Raw genomic sequence first — 16836 nt, forward strand, 5'->3', positions numbered from 1 at the left:
CATAGTGATGGGAAGCAGCAGGGAGTCGGGGATCGTTGAGACACATGGCGCTTGTGTCATTGTGAGGCCCAGCTATATATCATCCGAGAGGCACAAAAACCAACAGCAGGGGAGGGCGCTGAGTATACAGAGTGAGTTTGACACACAGACAATGGGCAATGACTTCTGCAGTGACCCAGGGGTGGCTGTACGGTACAGGGGCTGCCCTGGGCCAGCACAGAACTGCCAGGAAGTCTCAGAAGCTAGACATGGAAGAGCCCTATTAGGTCATCTGGTCCATCTCCTCAAGATCAATGTCTAATTCCTCCCCGGGGCCTTGCAAATTCATTTTCTTTTGGAAATCGCCCTCGGTTTTTCCATGCTCTCAGGAGCCCCGTACACCAGCCTGAGAGCCCTTCTTCCTCCCAGCAGGCAGCAGCCATGCGGGCTCATCAGGACTCATCTCTGCAGGCATGTTTCAGGGGGGAGACAGAACAGATATTAATTCCCAGCTGCTCTGCAGAGGCTCAGTTTGCCTTGCTCCTTTTGTGCAGGCCCACAGCTAGGTTTGCAATGAGAAATTGCCAGCTTGGGGTTTGTTGGTTTTTTTTTTTTTTTTAGTAGTCCCTCTGTATCGGTCGCGCCATAAATACAGCTCCTATCATAGCAGCTCTGGGCCCAGCAAGCACACAAGGGAGCCGGGGGGGGAAGGAGGGAATCCGCCACTGAACAAAAAGCTTTCAAGCTGCTTTTTCCCTTTTGCTGCAATGATCAAGTCACGAGATAAGTTGAGAGGCTGCTTCCCTGCTAAGATGCCTTCCACCGTATGAAATGAAAGATTTGCATTCCAGTCACATGGGATGGTTCAAGGGGAAAAGACTGCTGGGGACAAAGGAAGGCAGGGAGCTGCACCATGCAGGTCACACCAACCAATTGTTCAAGAACAGCCAGGCTTGCTGTAATGGGGTGTTCATACCACTGCAGTAGGTGTCTCTAACAGCACTTGCTTTTAGTGGCTACATTGATCCCAGTTTTGCAGCATGACACAGAAATGCACATGTGGCCCCTGTGCCTGCAAAGCCCCAGATGCTCACATGCGGAAGGGAGCTGGTGTGCAGAAAGTAAGGTACCCCTTGCGTGAGCTGGACTGTGGCTCTTTAGGGACTTGTGTGCATGGGGCTGTGTGTGTTTCCTCAGCCTTATTTTGATGCCTCTCTCCTAGTTAGCTCTAACTGAGCCCCTTATGTAAACCATTTGTCCCACATGTCATAAACCACCATGGAAAGTTTAAAAAGTGAACAAATAGAACTGTAATCTTTTTTTTTTTCTTTGGGCCCAGACTGTGTAAATTGCATTCTCCCCAGGTGCACTCAGCAGAACGGCTGGCAGCATACCCAGGCCACTGCACGGGTGCCAAGTGCGCAGTGCTGCTCTTTAGCTAGACCCTTTCATGCCCTTCTTTTGCCTTAAAAACCGGTAAAACCTCCACCCTTCAGCCTACTGCATACGGATGCAGGTTGGTATCTGGCTGAGCTGCTGATGTCCTTTATCCTCTCTTGACCTCCCTGAGAGCAAATTGAGCGGAGCTTTCGTCCCTAAGAACTGGCAAGGGGAAGCACAGATTGAACCCTTACTTTACTTCGGCAAAGGAGTAGTCCCAGGCTGTCACACTTGCAAATACCTGTTTTTCTACTTCTCTGGCTGAACTGAAAAAGTTGAAAATATTTTGTTTCGGGTTGAACAAAACATTTCTGCATTTTTTGGCAGCTAGAAATGTTGTCCAAATAATGTCTGGTAACAGCCTTTGTGCTGCCATGACACCAAACACAGCGACTGGACGTTATCTAATGACGGTTATCATTCATCTTGTCCTGTTCTATCTGTTTGAGCTGTTGTGCATTTGGACGTTTTATGAGCTTGAACGAGGCGCCCAGAATGCTGTAAACATCCAGTTTATTATTCTTATTTAGTGGGAACAGTTTTGCTTTCACTCTGAAGCAAAATGACTTTTTAGATCTGCTCAGCACAGAGACGCTCCCGGGTCAGCCTGGTCCACACTAACCCCCCACTTCGAACTAAGATACGCAACTTCAGCTACGTTATTAACGTAGCTGAAGTCGAAGTACCTTAGTTCAAACTTACTGCCGGTCCAGACGCGGCAGGCAGGCTCCCCCGTCGACTCTGCGTACTTAGGGTTACCATATTTTCAGTGTCCAAAAGGAGGACACTCCACGGGGCCCCGCCCCCGCCCCTGCCCACGCCCCCTGCCCCAACTCCACCCCTTCCCCAAAGTCCCCGCCCCAACTCCGCCCCCTCCCCTGCTTCCCGCGAACATTTGATTCGCGGGAAGCCTGAAGCAGGTAAGGGGGGAGTGCGGGGAGGAGGCGCGGCCAAGGCTGGCCCCCCCGGCGTCTCCAGCCTGGGTCGGCTTGGGCCCTGGGGTGCTGGCCCAGGGCCTGGCCCCCGGCCGAGCACCCGCGGCCCACCCAGCACTGCCGGTCCCCGGCCCGGCCCCCGGCTCGGCACCGCCGGCCCGGCCCCCGGCTCGGCACCCCCGGCCGAGCACTCCCAGCCCACCCAGCACTGCCGGTGCCCGGCCCTTGGCTCGGCACTGCCGGCCCGGCCCCGGCACCCCCAGCTCAGCCCCCCCGGCTCGGCACCCCCAGCCCCCGGCTCGGCACCGCCAGCCTGGCCCCCGGCTCGGCACTGCCGGCCCGGCCCCGGCCCCCGGCCCAGCACCGCCGGCCCGCATGTCCCGATTTTCCCGGACATGTCCGGCTTTTTGGGATTTCCCCCCGGACGGGGATTTGGAACCCAAAAAGCCGGACATGTCCGGGAAAATCTGGACGTATGGTAACCCTACGCGTACTCCTCTCGCGGAGCAGGAGTACCGGCGTCGACGGCGAGCACATCCGGGATCGATTTATCGCGTCTAGACAAGACATGATAAATCGATCCCAGAAGATCGATTGCTTACTGCCGGACCCGAAGATAAGTATAGAGGTACCCGACTGATTTTAAGAAGGGAGGTGTTTCAGATTTTGTGGGGAGAGTGGAAGGAATATCGAATGTAGGGAAGAGAACAGGCCCAGCTTGCTGAGGTGTTCTGTGAATGGTTCAGGAGTCTTTTGAATTCCACCATGTTGGGGAGGAAATGGCTCTCTGCTCAAAGGATAGAAGTGGGGTTAGTGGAATTGGTACAAGACTAAGCAGTAGAGCAGTGGCTCTCAATCCGCGAGAACCATTAAAAGAAACTGTACATCCCCGAACTTGCACCTAAATCTCAAGATCCCTGTGAGCTGAGGAAGTATCCTCCCCATTTTACAGATGGAGAGCCGAGGCACAGCGTACATGAGGTGAATCTCTCAAGGACACACAGGGGGTCTGCGGCAGAGCTGGGGACTGAATCTAGATCTCTTAAGACAGTCCAGTGCTCTGTCCTTCCTGATGCTGCAGAAATAACACTTAATATTAATTTAGCTCTTTCCACTCAAGGAAGCCGAGCTGAAGCAAACCTCGGTTTGCCGGGGTCTAAGTAGTGTCCATGCACCAGGGCCGGCTCCAGGCACCAGCTTAACAAGCAGGTGCTTGGGTGGCCAAGGGAGAGGGGCGGCACCTGCGGCAATTCGGGGGCAGCAGGTCCCTCATTCCCTCTAGGAGCGAAGGACCTGCCGCCGAACTGCCGCCGCCGATCGCGGCTTTTTTTTTGCTTGGGGCGGCAGAAATGCTGGAGCCAGCCCTGCCATGCACGCTGTAATGAGATGTATGCTCACTTTAACATTCATCACCAATTGAACCTGAGAATACTCTTTCCATGTTGCAAAAAAACTGAACTTGTTGAGTGTTATCCTGGGAAGGGTTACTTACTTAGCAGTCATGCCTTTTCCCTTTCCCCCGTGCTCAGATCTGAGCTTTGCTTTTTATTATTATTATTATTATTATTACAAAGATAATTCTAAATACACAATCTGAGTGGAATTAAATCTTCTGTTTGTGGAGGGAGGCCAAATTAAACATCCCCTGAAGCTTTATAGGGCCTGGTTTCTAAATAAATTAGCAAAGAAAGCTATGCTCTGCCTCCAAACAAACTCTTCCCCATACGGAAAGGGGGGGCAATGGGCATCCTCAGCGCAGCAGGAGTTGACCTTCATTTTACCTAGAATCCTTCAGTATCAGTTGATTATTCTTCTGTCCCTTTGGTATTAAAAGATTGTCTCTGATCACAAATGTGTAGCCAAGACCAGACATTAATTATGGGTCCAGTTCAAAGATGTGTTGGGCAAATACAGAGCAGCAGAAGAGAAAAAAGTACTTAGCAATCTGGTTTGTGATTCTTTAGTTGCTTAAGCCATTTTCAGTTTGAAGCTCTATCTCCAGCTCCACTCTTGTGTCCTTGTGCTGGTTTAGAGGACACACAAACTCTCCCAAAAACGAGACTTTAATGATTCAAGCTTAAGCAAATGATTCTGGCTAAATACCAATCCATCAGAATCTGCAGAGGGAATTTAGAGAGGCAGAATGCAATTAGCCAAGTCAGAATTTAGCTAGCATACAAGGGTCCCTGTAACTTAGTGCCATTAGAAACCAGGAGAGATTAGAACTCTGTTTTTTGTATTACTCCTGTAACCCTCCCTAGTGCTGTGCTTAGGGTTACCATATTTTGTGCCTCCTAATGGAGGACACTCCCGGGGGGGCCGGCCCCGCCCCCAGCCCCGCCCACGCCCCCGCCCCAACTCCGCCCCCTCCCAAAGTCTCCGCCCCCTCCCCTGCTTGAAGCCTGAAGCAGGTAAGGTAAGGTAAGGTAAGGGGGAGGGAGAAGGAGGCGCGGCGCGGCCCAGGCTGGCCCCCGGCGGCTCCAGCCTGGGTCGGCTCGGGCCCTGGCCGACCACCCCCGGCGCACCCCCCGGCTCCCAGCCCCGCGGCCCGGCTCCCGGCTCCCCGACCCGGCTCCCGGCTCCCCGACCCCGGCCCGGCTCCCCGACCCCGGCTCCCGGCTCCCAGCCCCGCGGCCCGGCTCCCGGCTCCCCGACCCAGCTCCCGGCTCCCCGACCCCGGCTCCCGGCTCCCGGCTCCCAGCCCCGCGGCCCGGCTCCCCGACCCCGGCCCGGCTCCCGGCTCCCCGACCCCGGCCCGGCTCCCGGCTCCCAGCCCCGCGGGCCCGGCTCCCCGACCCCGGCCCGGCTCCCCGACCCCGGCCCGGCTCCCAGCCCCGCGGCCCGGCTCCCCGACCCCGGCCCGGCTCCCGGCCCGGCTCCCGGCTCCCCGACCCGGCTCCCAGCCCCGCGGCCCGGCTCCCGGCTCCCCGACCCCAGCCCGGCTCCCAGCCCCGCGGCCCGGCTCCCGGCTCCCCGACCCCGGCCCGGCTCCCAGCTCCCCGACCCCGGCCCAGCTCCCGGCTCCCAGCCCCGCGGGCCCGGCTCCCGGCTCCCAGCCCCGCGGGCCCGGCTCCCGGCTCCCAGCCCCGCGGGCCCGGCCCCGTGGGCCCGGACCGGCCCGGCACTGCGACCCTGGCCCGGCCTGGCCCCCGGCCCGGCTCCCGGCCGGGCACCATGCCCCCGGCCCCGCACAAAGAGGCCCCGGCCGAGCCTCCCGATTTTCCCGGACATGCCCGGCTTTGGGGGATTTCCCCCCGGACGGGGATTTGAGCCCCCAAAAGCCGGACATGTCCGGGAAAATCCGGACGTATGGTAACCCTAGCTGTGCTGGTAATTCAGTACTGATTTGGAAGGAAGACTGCAAAATTCTGTAGAACCCACATAACTGGTTACAGCCTTTGGGCATTCCTGTCCTCTTCAAGTACTGGCCAGGATCAGTAGAATGTGAGAACAAATAACATGACAGCCTCAGGTGCTAGGGATGCAGACTATCCCTCAACTTGCTCCTCACAAAATCTCCTGGCTGGCTTTCAGCCATTAAGGGTAACTTTTATAGGCAAATATTTCAAATAAGGTTTCCTTCAGAAAATGCTGACATCCCCTTGACTGTATTATGTCAACCTGTGTGCGTGAGGGAGAGAGAGAGACATGATTTGACTTCCATAAGCACCACTTTTGCCTCTTATGGTCTGTTTTTCCTGCTACAGCCCTTCACTTCCACCCACCCACGACATGTCAGTAACACCCACTCACACTCACTCATACTAGTGTAGGCTCCTCTGAATTTGGTCCTCAGTCCCTAACTCATTGCATTGTAAAGTTTAAAAAGATACCTGCTGTTCACAGGCTCAGCATAAAGGCAAATTCTATTCTGCTCTCCTCTTTCCTACTCGTCAAGTTGCAGAGAGAGAGACATAAGATAAACAAATGCAGCTGAAACCCCTTTCACAGTTACTGAGTGCCATGCTTTTAAAAGCAATGACTGCAGCCAGGCTCAGATCAGCACAAAAGAGAGTGCCTGCAAGAGGTTTTATTAACATCTTGCAACTCTGAGTGTCTGTGTGTGTGTATGCGTGTGAGCTGCACTGATTAGCTTTGGTAACACTTTCACATTATTGCCAGTGGGTTAGCAGAACTATGGTCCTTCCTGTGTGATACCCCTCTGGACCCTTCTCAGTTTCCCATATGCTGTCCCTCTAACCCCATGTCTCTGACCTGCCCTGGAAAGACCAGCTCTAAACTGAGAAGAAAATTCACCTCCCATACCCTGTGCTGAGGCCAGCAACTGTAATGGTAGCTTTTATGCTGTGGGCACCTGTCCCACTAGGAATAGGACTGCAGCTATTTCAGATAGAGGCCAGTAAACCAGTCTGATGACAATGGCCTGTTTCATCTGGGATAGATTTGGAGTCTTAGGTATCTTCCAGTCTGAAAGGGCCAAATTCAGCTCTAGTGTAAGGGTTTTAAAAGACAATTAGCAACCATACAGTAGACAAAGCCTAAATGAGTGTAACTGCATAGAAGTCAGTTAATTTGCCACTGGGTGGTATGTCTGGGCAAAGATCAGACAGTAAAAGAGATTTCTCATTCAAAGTGTTAATCTTCCTCTCTTGTTTCCCTTTCCTGTCCAGGTCTGTAAGATTGTGAACACAACTACCCTGACTTGCTTAGCTCCACCCCTCACTCTTGAGTACCGACCTGGCTTGGATGCTGTCGAGCGACCGGACGAATTTGGCTTTGTCTTTAACAACGTGCAATCCCTGCTGATCTATAATGACACTAAGTTTATTTACTACCCAAACCCAACATTTGAGCTTCTGAGCCCTACTGGGGTTTTGGATCAGAAGCCGGGATCGCCCATCATCCTCAAGGTACGAATGCCGGAGATGTTAGTTCCAGTAGTTTGCACAGTCCAGTTGCTCTCTCTTTAGTTCAGAAAGCTGCATACGCTGGAATGGGAAACGAATGGCATGGGAAAGAGTGAAGTCTAAGCCCCAGGAGCAGGGCTGTGGATCAAGACCTTGTTACAGAGTTGCTGGTCAGCTGGCAAACTCCGTGATGAGAGGGGAAGGTTTGAAATACACAGGATCCCTGATGTCACAGGTTGACTCAGCCCTTCACCCTTCCCAAGTAGGTATATGCACTTTACTCTGAGGGTCTTTCAGATGAGACCTTAAAAACTGCCAGCTCTGCATGAATTTTAAAGACCCGTGCAGGGCTTTTTGTGTGAGCAGGGGTTTGCTCTAGTGTTGTAGAGCAAACTTTCCCTCCTTTTCCCTGTTGTGCAGCACGCTCCAGATGTGGCAGTATTTATATGGTGCTGCATAAGCATCTTGGTTTGAAAGATATTGTAGCAACATCAAGTATTTCTTGATTGAGTTTGGTGCCATTAGTTTATGACCTAAGTGAAGAAGGAAGAGGAGGTAAAAACTCCTTACCTTATACAGTGTGGGGAAAATCCCCGAGCCCAGGGGAACTTTCTCTGGGTAATTCAGTTGCCCACATTCTTAGGCCTTGTCTACACTAGAAAAAGGTTTGTGGTATAGTTATTGGCACACCCTCCTAATGTAGACGCAGGAGTGCTTTTGCAGGTATAGCTTATGAAATAAGCTATATGGGCAAAAGTACTTTTTTGCTGGTATAACTGTGTTTTCACTGGGGCTTTTTCCAGAATAGTAGTGTTGTAAAAAATCATGCCCCTACTGTACCAAGTAAAGTTTTATTAGCTTGAGGCCCTCACAAATCTGAGGCCTTGTCTACATTAAAAAGTTTTGTTGCTTTAACTGTGCCAGCATAGTTAAAGTGACGCGCAAAAACCCTCCCAAAAAGTGTGGACACCATTATACCAGTATATAAGTGGTTATATCTGTATAGCTTATTCTGGTTTAGCAAAGAAAATTAGCCGTACCATCTTACACAGGTATAACGGTGTCTACATTATAGCTTTTATTGGTTTGAAAAAAAAAATCACATCTCTATCTGACATAATTGTGTCAATTGAAGGTACACACCGGGCCTGAGACACATCAGTACAACAAGCTTAGGTTATGTCTACACTGGCACTTTCATTACTAAAACTTTTGTTGCGCAGGGATGTGAAAAAACACCCCCCTGAACGACAAACGTGTTAACGACGAAAAGCGCCGGTGTTCGCAGGAGCCACGCTCCCGGCGATGAAGCTACCGCCCCTCGTTGGAGGTGGTTTTAATTTTGTTGTCAGGAGAGCTCTCACCCAGCGATAAAGAGCAGCCACACAGCACACCTTACAACGGCGCAGCTGCAGCAGCACAGCCGCACCGTTGTAAGTTGTGCAGTGTAGACATAGCCTTGGGGCTTGTCTACACTTACATTTTATAGCGCTCTAACTTGCTGGCTCAAGGGTGTGAAAAATCACCCCCCTGAGCGCAGCAAGTGTGAGTGCTTTAAAGCGCTAGTATAGGCAGGCTCTGAGCGCTGGGAGCTAATCCTCTTGTGGAGGTGGATTACCAGGAGTGCTGGAAGAGTGCTCTCCCAGTACTTGTGCACAACCACACTCACACTTCAAAGCACTGCTGCGGGGAAGGTTCTAGTGTAGACAAATCCTTAGACACAGTAATACCCCTTTAAGCCTGTCTTCTCCACCCTCCATTATTGGGACCTAGGGTGTAAATGATATAGAAATGTTTTGCCAACTGGAGAGAGAAGCCAGTGGAAATTGGAAAGGGATGACACCCAGGCTTTCCTTTCAAAGCACATGCAAGCTATGACTGAGGATAAAGGCCAGAATAGTAATGGCCAAGGAACATGCTGAATCTTTATACAGTCTTCTCTACCTTTTGTCAATAGGGCAAAAATCTGTGCCCACCAGCTTCCGGAGGAGCAAAGCTAAACTACACTGTCCTGATTGGAGATACCCCCTGTGCTGTCACTGTGTCTGAGACCCAACTGCTGTGTGAGCCCCCCAACCTCACCGGGCAGCACAAAGTTATGGTGAGGTCAAAACACACCATCTAGCTACCTTATATACCTATGTATCTACTCTTGCCTTCCTTCCTTCCATGGCTCACTGAGGCAGCTGAGTGCCATTTCTCCTAGAGTTGTCAGGAATCAGATAGGATTTACCTCCCTTTATGGCTGTTTATAGGAAGTTAAGCATTGCTGTGGATTAGAAAGGAGGAAATCTCTATCCTCTCATTGGAGATGCCCTCCTACTATCCGGGCTTGCTAGAGATTCCAGGAAACTCAAGTATTTGTGTCAGCAGGACATCAGTACCAGGTATCATATTCTTATCATATTCTTTCACCGTTCTTTATTTGTTGTTCATTCCATAAGGCATGAACTGAATTTCCTGTAACATCTGCAGGGGTCAGGAAGGAATTTTGCTTCTGTGGATAGCATGGTACAATTGGCCAGGTGTATTAGGGGGATTTTTGCCTTTTCCTGAAGCATCAGAGATTGGCCACTGCTGAGTACTGAATTTGATGGGCTGGCATCTGATCCGGCATGGCAGCTCCTGTGTTTTCATTTACTGCAGTGTTACTCCTCTCTGATGCCGTTAGAGACCAAGTGGGCAGCTGCTGAAGTGTCTGGGTAGAGCTCAAATGAGGCTTTAATTGTGATTTATTTTTCTTTAAGTTCAGCAACCAAAACATATTTGAAATATCACAGTATAATTCACACTAGAGCTTCCCTGCTGACAGTTGCTTATATCTAAGGCCTTGGCACATTCAAGAAAACCCTAACCCATTTTAACCCCCAGTCTGTTTATACCACAGCTTTCATATATAGCCTCTTCTCTTTTCTCTTCTCACCCAGCCCGCTTACTTGGTTTTCCTTGAACTCCTTTGCCAGTGGAATTGTCACTCTGTCTCTAATGTCCGCAGTTTACAAAAGGGAGTTGAAAGCCTGTGAAATGAAAGTCAAATGGAGCCATCAGATAATAAGAACAAAGCCTGAGATAGTGAAAGGCTGACGTATTTATCATGAACTGAAGCTGTCTGTGTGTTTCAAATAGGCTGTGCCCTTTTTTTTGAAGGCAGCCAGTGTTCATATGGTCTTAGTTGTGACTGAGACAGACTGTTTACCATGTCCTCTGACGGCATCTTTGCAGACTGGGGAATGATCTCCCTAATCAATAAAGAAAGGGGCTTTGGGAGCAGAGAAAATCTATCAGGCATCTGAGCAGGAGGAGTGAGCACCAGTTATTCAGAGGCCCCTGTTTCTTGTCCCTGGCTCTTCTCTCCTGCTGAGATAACCACTAGGGCAGAAATCAGTTTCCCCAGCATGGATGAGTGAGCAGAACAGTGTGGTCAGCAGCACTGCTGGGACTGTGTCAGGAGTGAGCAGTGGTAGCTCTGGGGGTGAATCCAGTGTCCTTCATGATGAGAGGTCAAAGCTATTGTAGTGGCAGAAACCTCTCCACAGTGAAAGGTGGTGAACAAAGACAACGTCTTCCCAAGTGCACGATGAGTAACCGTAAGCTAGACATGGGAAATGGGAGAGAGAAAGTACAGGCCAAGGAACAAGAGAGGAACAGCATAACCTCCAGCATGATGGAGGAAAGATTGAAATGGAGAGACGTTTTCTGCTCCAGCATCCAAAATATTAGGGAGTAAATGAGAAGAGATTTCTTCAGCTTGTAAGCGAGGACCAGAGATTTTCCATCAGATATCAGTACAGAACAGCGTAACCCGGGGACAGAGTGAGATGTTGGAGAAAGCACCAGGCTGCATTCACAGCACTTGTATGTCTTGTCATGCAGCAGCTGAAACTGACCAAACAAGACAGATCCTGGGGCAGCAGGAAGAAACTGGGTGCCTTCACACTGTGCTGACGGGACCTATAGAGAGAGCACATGCTAGAATAGATGGGGAGAGCCCAATGTCTCTGGGAAGCCAGACTAAGCGACAAAGGAATTTAGGACGGGGGACCCAGTGGTTCTCGGAAGAGCTTATAGTTAATGTAGAGTATCAAATACGTGGGAAGCACACTGGCTTTGCCTGAAAGGGGTGGAGATACTCTCAAGGCTGATCAGTTCTTCACCCAAATACCAGCCCCAGCAGGTGTAACTGCACCCCCCGCCCCTCATCTGGTCACAGCAGGCAGAGCCCACTGGCTGAGCCCCCCTGTGTTTTGCTTGGCTAGGTGCACGTGGGCGGCATCGTCTTCTCCCCTGGCTCGGTGAATGTGATCTCGGACAGCCTGCTGACCTTGCCCGCCATCGTCAGCATTGCGGCGGGAGGCAGCCTGCTTCTCATCATTGTCATCATCGTCCTCATCGCTTACAAGCGCAAGTCCCGGGAGAACGACCTCACCCTCAAGAGGCTCCAGATGCAGATGGACAACCTGGAGTCTCGGGTGGCCCTGGAATGCAAGGAGGGTCAGTACCCCGTTGTTGTTGTGTTCAGGACGGGGCAAAGGGGAATGGGCTTTGACGTGACTGCATTCCCCGAAGCCAGCGTACATGGGGCAGTGCACATTAGCAGAAATTACAGGGAGGCCAAAGGTGCAACTCCAAATGCCAGGTAGGCGTCTCTGTTCTGAGAGCCCTGTGTAACCTGCCCATGTCACCCAGGCATTTGAACTGCCCCGAGCCATCTCCAAATCTCACAGACCTGGCAAGAAATGGTTTCCACTTCCTTACTGGGAATGTGACGTACCAATTGGTAAATGTGACGTGCCAATTGAAAATCCCCCCAGTGTCTGAACTGGAGAGGTTCTCACTCACTCCCGAGCTGACGGCTCTGTTCCTTTCCTACTGGAAGAGTGTCCGCATTGGAATTGGCACCATCGCATCTGCAGAGGAGCTGTGGATGCAGAGCGCCCCACTTAAATGGGAGCCCCTTTTTCCCCCCTCTCACCCCAGGGTAGGGCTGAGACAGCAATGGGAGAGCTGTCAGTGTCCTGGGGTCTGCAGGGCTATCAGAGCAGGACAGAATTAGCATGAAAATGAAAAACAAAAGTCGGAGGGGGATGTGAGATGAGATCCAGCTAGCCTGGATCTGGCGTCTCTCTCCCTCATAGAACGTATTGGTTGCAGACTCAGGCAAGGCTTCCTGGAAGTGTTGCCACGTCGGCCCAGTTGGTTTCTTTAGAAATCAAGCTGGGATTTCTAATGATTTCCTCAATCTGCCCACACAGGCAGGTGCCTGGATTTCACCATCTAAGGTCATGGAGGAGAAGGAGAAACATCCTCCTGGAAAGTAGCCCCTGAAGGAATCCTGGGTTTGTGTCCAAGTTCTGCCTGGATTCCTCACACAAGCCTCTGTTAAGGATGTCCCTTCATCTTATTGCAAAATGGTCTAATCTAGACCAGAGCCTCCCCCTTTGGGATTTCCAGGGCTTCAGATAGTCACGGCACTGACAAATGACTAGAACAGGGTGACTTCTGAGGAATTCTAGGTGCTTTCATGTCAGGAAAAAAATGCAGCTGCAGTCCATGGCTTGTTTGTGTCAGTCAGGAACGTATGCTTTGCTACTGCTCCTCTTCTCTCACTGGTAAGCGCTAAATCCACTTCACCTCCTTTTATCTATTTCAACTAAATTACAGGAACATTTGAAAATGGCACATTCACTCACCGAAATGCCTGGATATGCATTCACACACAGGCCTGGTCTGCCCCACCGGATTTCAGTGGGAAATTCCCACAAGATCAGCCGCATCAGTGTTAAGGAGCCCTAGAACCATGAAAGTGTGAGCATTTTTGGCTCTGAGCTAGTTAAATGACACGGTGGTAAAACCTGCAGAAGTCCCCAGAGCCTTGTCTCCACTAGGGCCTCCCCAGCTTCAGGGCAGTTGAACCAGTGGGAGCGCCAGTGGGAATGTTTTGCTCAAATCCCCTAGTGTAGACAGGGCTATAGTTAAACACACAGGCAGAGTCCTGCACAGACACATGAACACATACGCAATCACACTCATACACACAGACACCAGACGCTTTCTATATCGTGGCACTGTAGCTCTGAATTTTCTACAGCCCTTAAATGAGCTCTATTCTTTGGTGAGTTCATGTTATATGCAGATTTCTCTACCTCTCCCCTTTCCTGCTCAGCATAACTAATCGTCTTCTCCTCTACATGTTGGCAGATATGTTATATTAAAAAAAAAAAAATCACCATGGTGAAAAATAGACAATCAGTTTATAAATTGACCCCTTTTCCTGAGAAACTTCATATGGCCTAGCAGAGTTTCCCTCTCCTTGAGCTCCATTGATTTGATGCCAGCTCTAGTACCTAGTCTCAGGTCTAGTTTCCCTGGTAACCAGCTCCTGTTCATACCATGTTGCAGGTGAACTGGTTTGAATCTAAGGCCTCCTGAGCCTGTTTATAGCTTCAGAGCAAAGGTTAGGTCAGTGTCTCCCTTCATGGGCTCAGAGAGCGGGAGAGTCTCTGCGCCTTCGAGGCAAGCACGCCTGCCCCCACAACTAGGGCAGGCCGTAACGAGTGTATCCGATGCAGACACAGCCTAATGTGCGGAGAATAGGATTAGAGCTTGATCCTGCTTAAGTGACGCATCGAGATTACATTGTGGAAACTGCTCAGGCCCCACAGTGCCTCGTCAATATGTCTCATTCTCTAATGGCCTCTTGCTGAAGGGGTTTCGTATGGACAGAAGGGGACTCTGACCCCATAGGAATTGTATGGTTCTGGCAAGGAATGAGACAGAACTAGAAAGTGGAATAATCCTGGCCCACAAAGAGAGAAAAGAGTCCACACTGCACCTGCTGGAAGCCTGCCTCCTGGAGCCCAGCATAGCGTCCTAGATACCGAGGAGAAAACGGGCTGGCAACGTAGTGCAGAGAGGTGCAGGCACCACAGGGCTGCTCTCCTGTGCTCTGGCTTTGCTGTCAAAGGTTACATTCTGGGAGACGGTAGAGGAGTGGGGGGTGAGTGTATTGGGGGTACTGCATTGCGGGGCTGTGTCAGGGATGTGCATTTTTACATGGGGTGAAAGGTAGGGATAGAAGCTAATTTGTACACTGGGTGACTGAGAATCAATGTATACACATTCAAAGGCCTGTGTTGAGGGTGTTGTGCATTTGTAAATGGGGTGTGCGTAGGTTCAGAGAAAGTGGGAGTCAGTACATTTTGCAGAGGAGAGTGAGCACTTGTGGTGTGGGGTGCATATGAGAGGGTTCATGCAAGGACCACGGGGTGCATGTGGCTACGATCCAGGTTGTCTTCTATGCAGCATGCTCTGCATCAAAGAGATTGAGGAGTTCAGACAAATAACCTCTCTAGATAAAAATCTCAGTTAGTAATCACATTTCTCTTTTGGCAGCATAACTGCAGGTGAAAAAATGAACTCTTCCCAGCAGCGGCCATCGAGCTAGCAAGAGCAGAACCTTTGGGATAGAAAGAATCTCCTCCTCGATTTGTTTTTGAGAAACCTTGTACTTGTTTTAACTCGTTGAAATTGTCACTTACAAATTTCAGAGTGTAGGAATCTAGGCCCTAGCAACAAGGCAGGCTGGGCTTGGCATCCCAGCAGGGATACAAAGATGGAAATTAAATGATGCTTGCTGGAAGCCAAGCGGCAGCAGGCTAACCTGGGGCTGACTTCTGACAGGAAAAAAAAGAACATTCTGGGAAGGTTTGCTGTTGTGCATCCTAGAAAAGATGTTTCATCTAGTTTGAAGGGAGCTTGTGGATCAAGGGGAAAAATAAAAATAAACAGAATGCAGCAAATTTCAGAGAATGATCTATATTCATGTTCTTGAAATTTGCATCAGCACACACAGCCAAACAAAATATGAGGAGGCCCTTGCAAACAAGGCAAAGAATGACATGAATGTAGGACAGACATATGGACTCATGGTTGAGGAGATCCTAGCTGGAGTCCTAGAAACTATGGATGGAAGCATCAGTCCATCAAGTATAGTACTCCATCCAGCATCTTATGTTTCACTTCACCTCACCTCCACTCCCCATTACACGAACCTCCATAATATCTATGACTATGCTGTACCATACATGGACAGATAAATAACTTCCTGACCCCTGCAGCCTGCATTTTAGGCCCTGAAGCATGATATTAGGTTAGTGGTGTTACTTGTAGAGAAGAGAAAGAACGAGAGAGAATGTGGTAGGCACAACAATTTAAAAATAGTATCCTTATTTCTAAATGGAGCCTTTCAAGGTATTTTAGGTGCTTGTACACAAGGTGTGAACTGCATACAAATTAGCAAACATCTTTTGTTCTCAGCATCTGTTCTTTGCACAGTATTTGCACATACTTGTGCACACCCACACACCCTCTCTCTGCTGCTGCTGTGAAAGTGTCTCCCAGCCATGATGGCATGTCTGAGCGACACAGTGAGGTCCTACAGTGACCCAGCTTCCCAAGATGGCCCATTTGCTGTCCTGGATTTGCCTGCCAGGAAGGCAGACTGCTGGCTGTTCCCAAAGCCCCTGTTGTTTAGACTCAATTCCCCATGGTCCCCTTTGATTGCACTTCTTTTTCTCTCTCCTCCTGGCCTTCCCCTCCCCCCACAATAGCTTTTGCGGAGCTGCAGACAGACATCAATGAATTAACCAGTGACCTGGATCGCTCTGGGATCCCATACCTTGATTATCGGACATATGCCATGAGGGTCCTTTTCCCTGGCATTGAGGACCACCCCGTCCTGCGTGAGCTGGAGGTAATGAAATGGCTGGCCGCGTGCTCTCCCTCTCTCCGTTGCTCCTAGTGCTTACGTAGTTTGGACTATTTTCCTGGTCCCTTCTGGGAAGCTAGATTGAAACTCACAGAGCTGTGAAGCACCTTCCCACCTCCCTCGTTGAATCTTATTAGAAGCGCTAGGGTAAGTGAAATAAGCACAGAGTTCATTTTAACAAATGGCCTGGCATTTTATCTCTTTAACACACGGCTTGCTTCCTCTTGCTCTCTTCTGGGGCTGGTTTTTGTTTTTTTTTGTTTTTTTATTTTCATCGCTAAAGCACCACCCTGGATCTTGCAAACCCAGCAGCAAACTGGCTGCCTTCCTTATCAGTGTCTTTTTAAAGTCTCTTTTAATCCCTTTATTGTGGAGAGAAAAGCAAAGAGTATCCGGCTACACCATGCTCCTGATTTATTACTGTGCTCCCGCAAGGGATGAGCTTTTCACCTTGGGATGACCTGGCCCAGGATTTGCTGTCCCTCTGCAGTTTTCATCCCCTCCCCACCAATTTTTTTTTTTTTTTTTTTTAGATAAGCCATTCATTAAAATTTCAGTGTCAATGCTAACTTCAGTCCTCACTGCCTTGTGCTGTGTTCCCCTCAGAACCCTGCAAACAACACTAGATTGGGTTGAGTCAGTACCTGGATAGGAGGCCTTCAAAGCAAACACTGGTGCTGCAGAAAGTAATACCAATTATCATGTAGCACTCTTCCCTTTGAATTGGTGTTGACTTAGTGCCCCAGCCTGGCATCAGAAGCCCTGGAGGTATTAGGCTAGTTCTCAACTCTTGTGACTTGGCATCGCTCCAGCGAGGTCCATGGATCTATGCCGATTGACACCAGCT

General features: G+C 50.3%; 1 protein-coding gene across 1 annotated transcript in view; it reads left to right on the forward strand.

Moving 5' to 3' along the window:
- PLXNA2 (plexin A2) overlaps nucleotides 1-16836 on the forward strand; it is a 324134-nt gene that overhangs the window by 265929 nt on the left and 41369 nt on the right. Inside the window, exons 18-21 of the mRNA XM_054026508.1 lie at nucleotides 6986-7225; nucleotides 9180-9323; nucleotides 11479-11713; nucleotides 15832-15974. Coding sequence (XP_053882483.1) covers nucleotides 6986-7225; nucleotides 9180-9323; nucleotides 11479-11713; nucleotides 15832-15974 — 762 coding nt within the window. The remainder of the gene's footprint in view (nucleotides 1-6985; nucleotides 7226-9179; nucleotides 9324-11478; nucleotides 11714-15831; nucleotides 15975-16836) is intronic.

The sequence above is a fragment of the Malaclemys terrapin genome, chromosome 4, assembly GCF_027887155.1.
Source record: "Malaclemys terrapin pileata isolate rMalTer1 chromosome 4, rMalTer1.hap1, whole genome shotgun sequence".
Lineage (NCBI taxonomy): Eukaryota > Metazoa > Chordata > Testudines > Emydidae > Malaclemys > Malaclemys terrapin.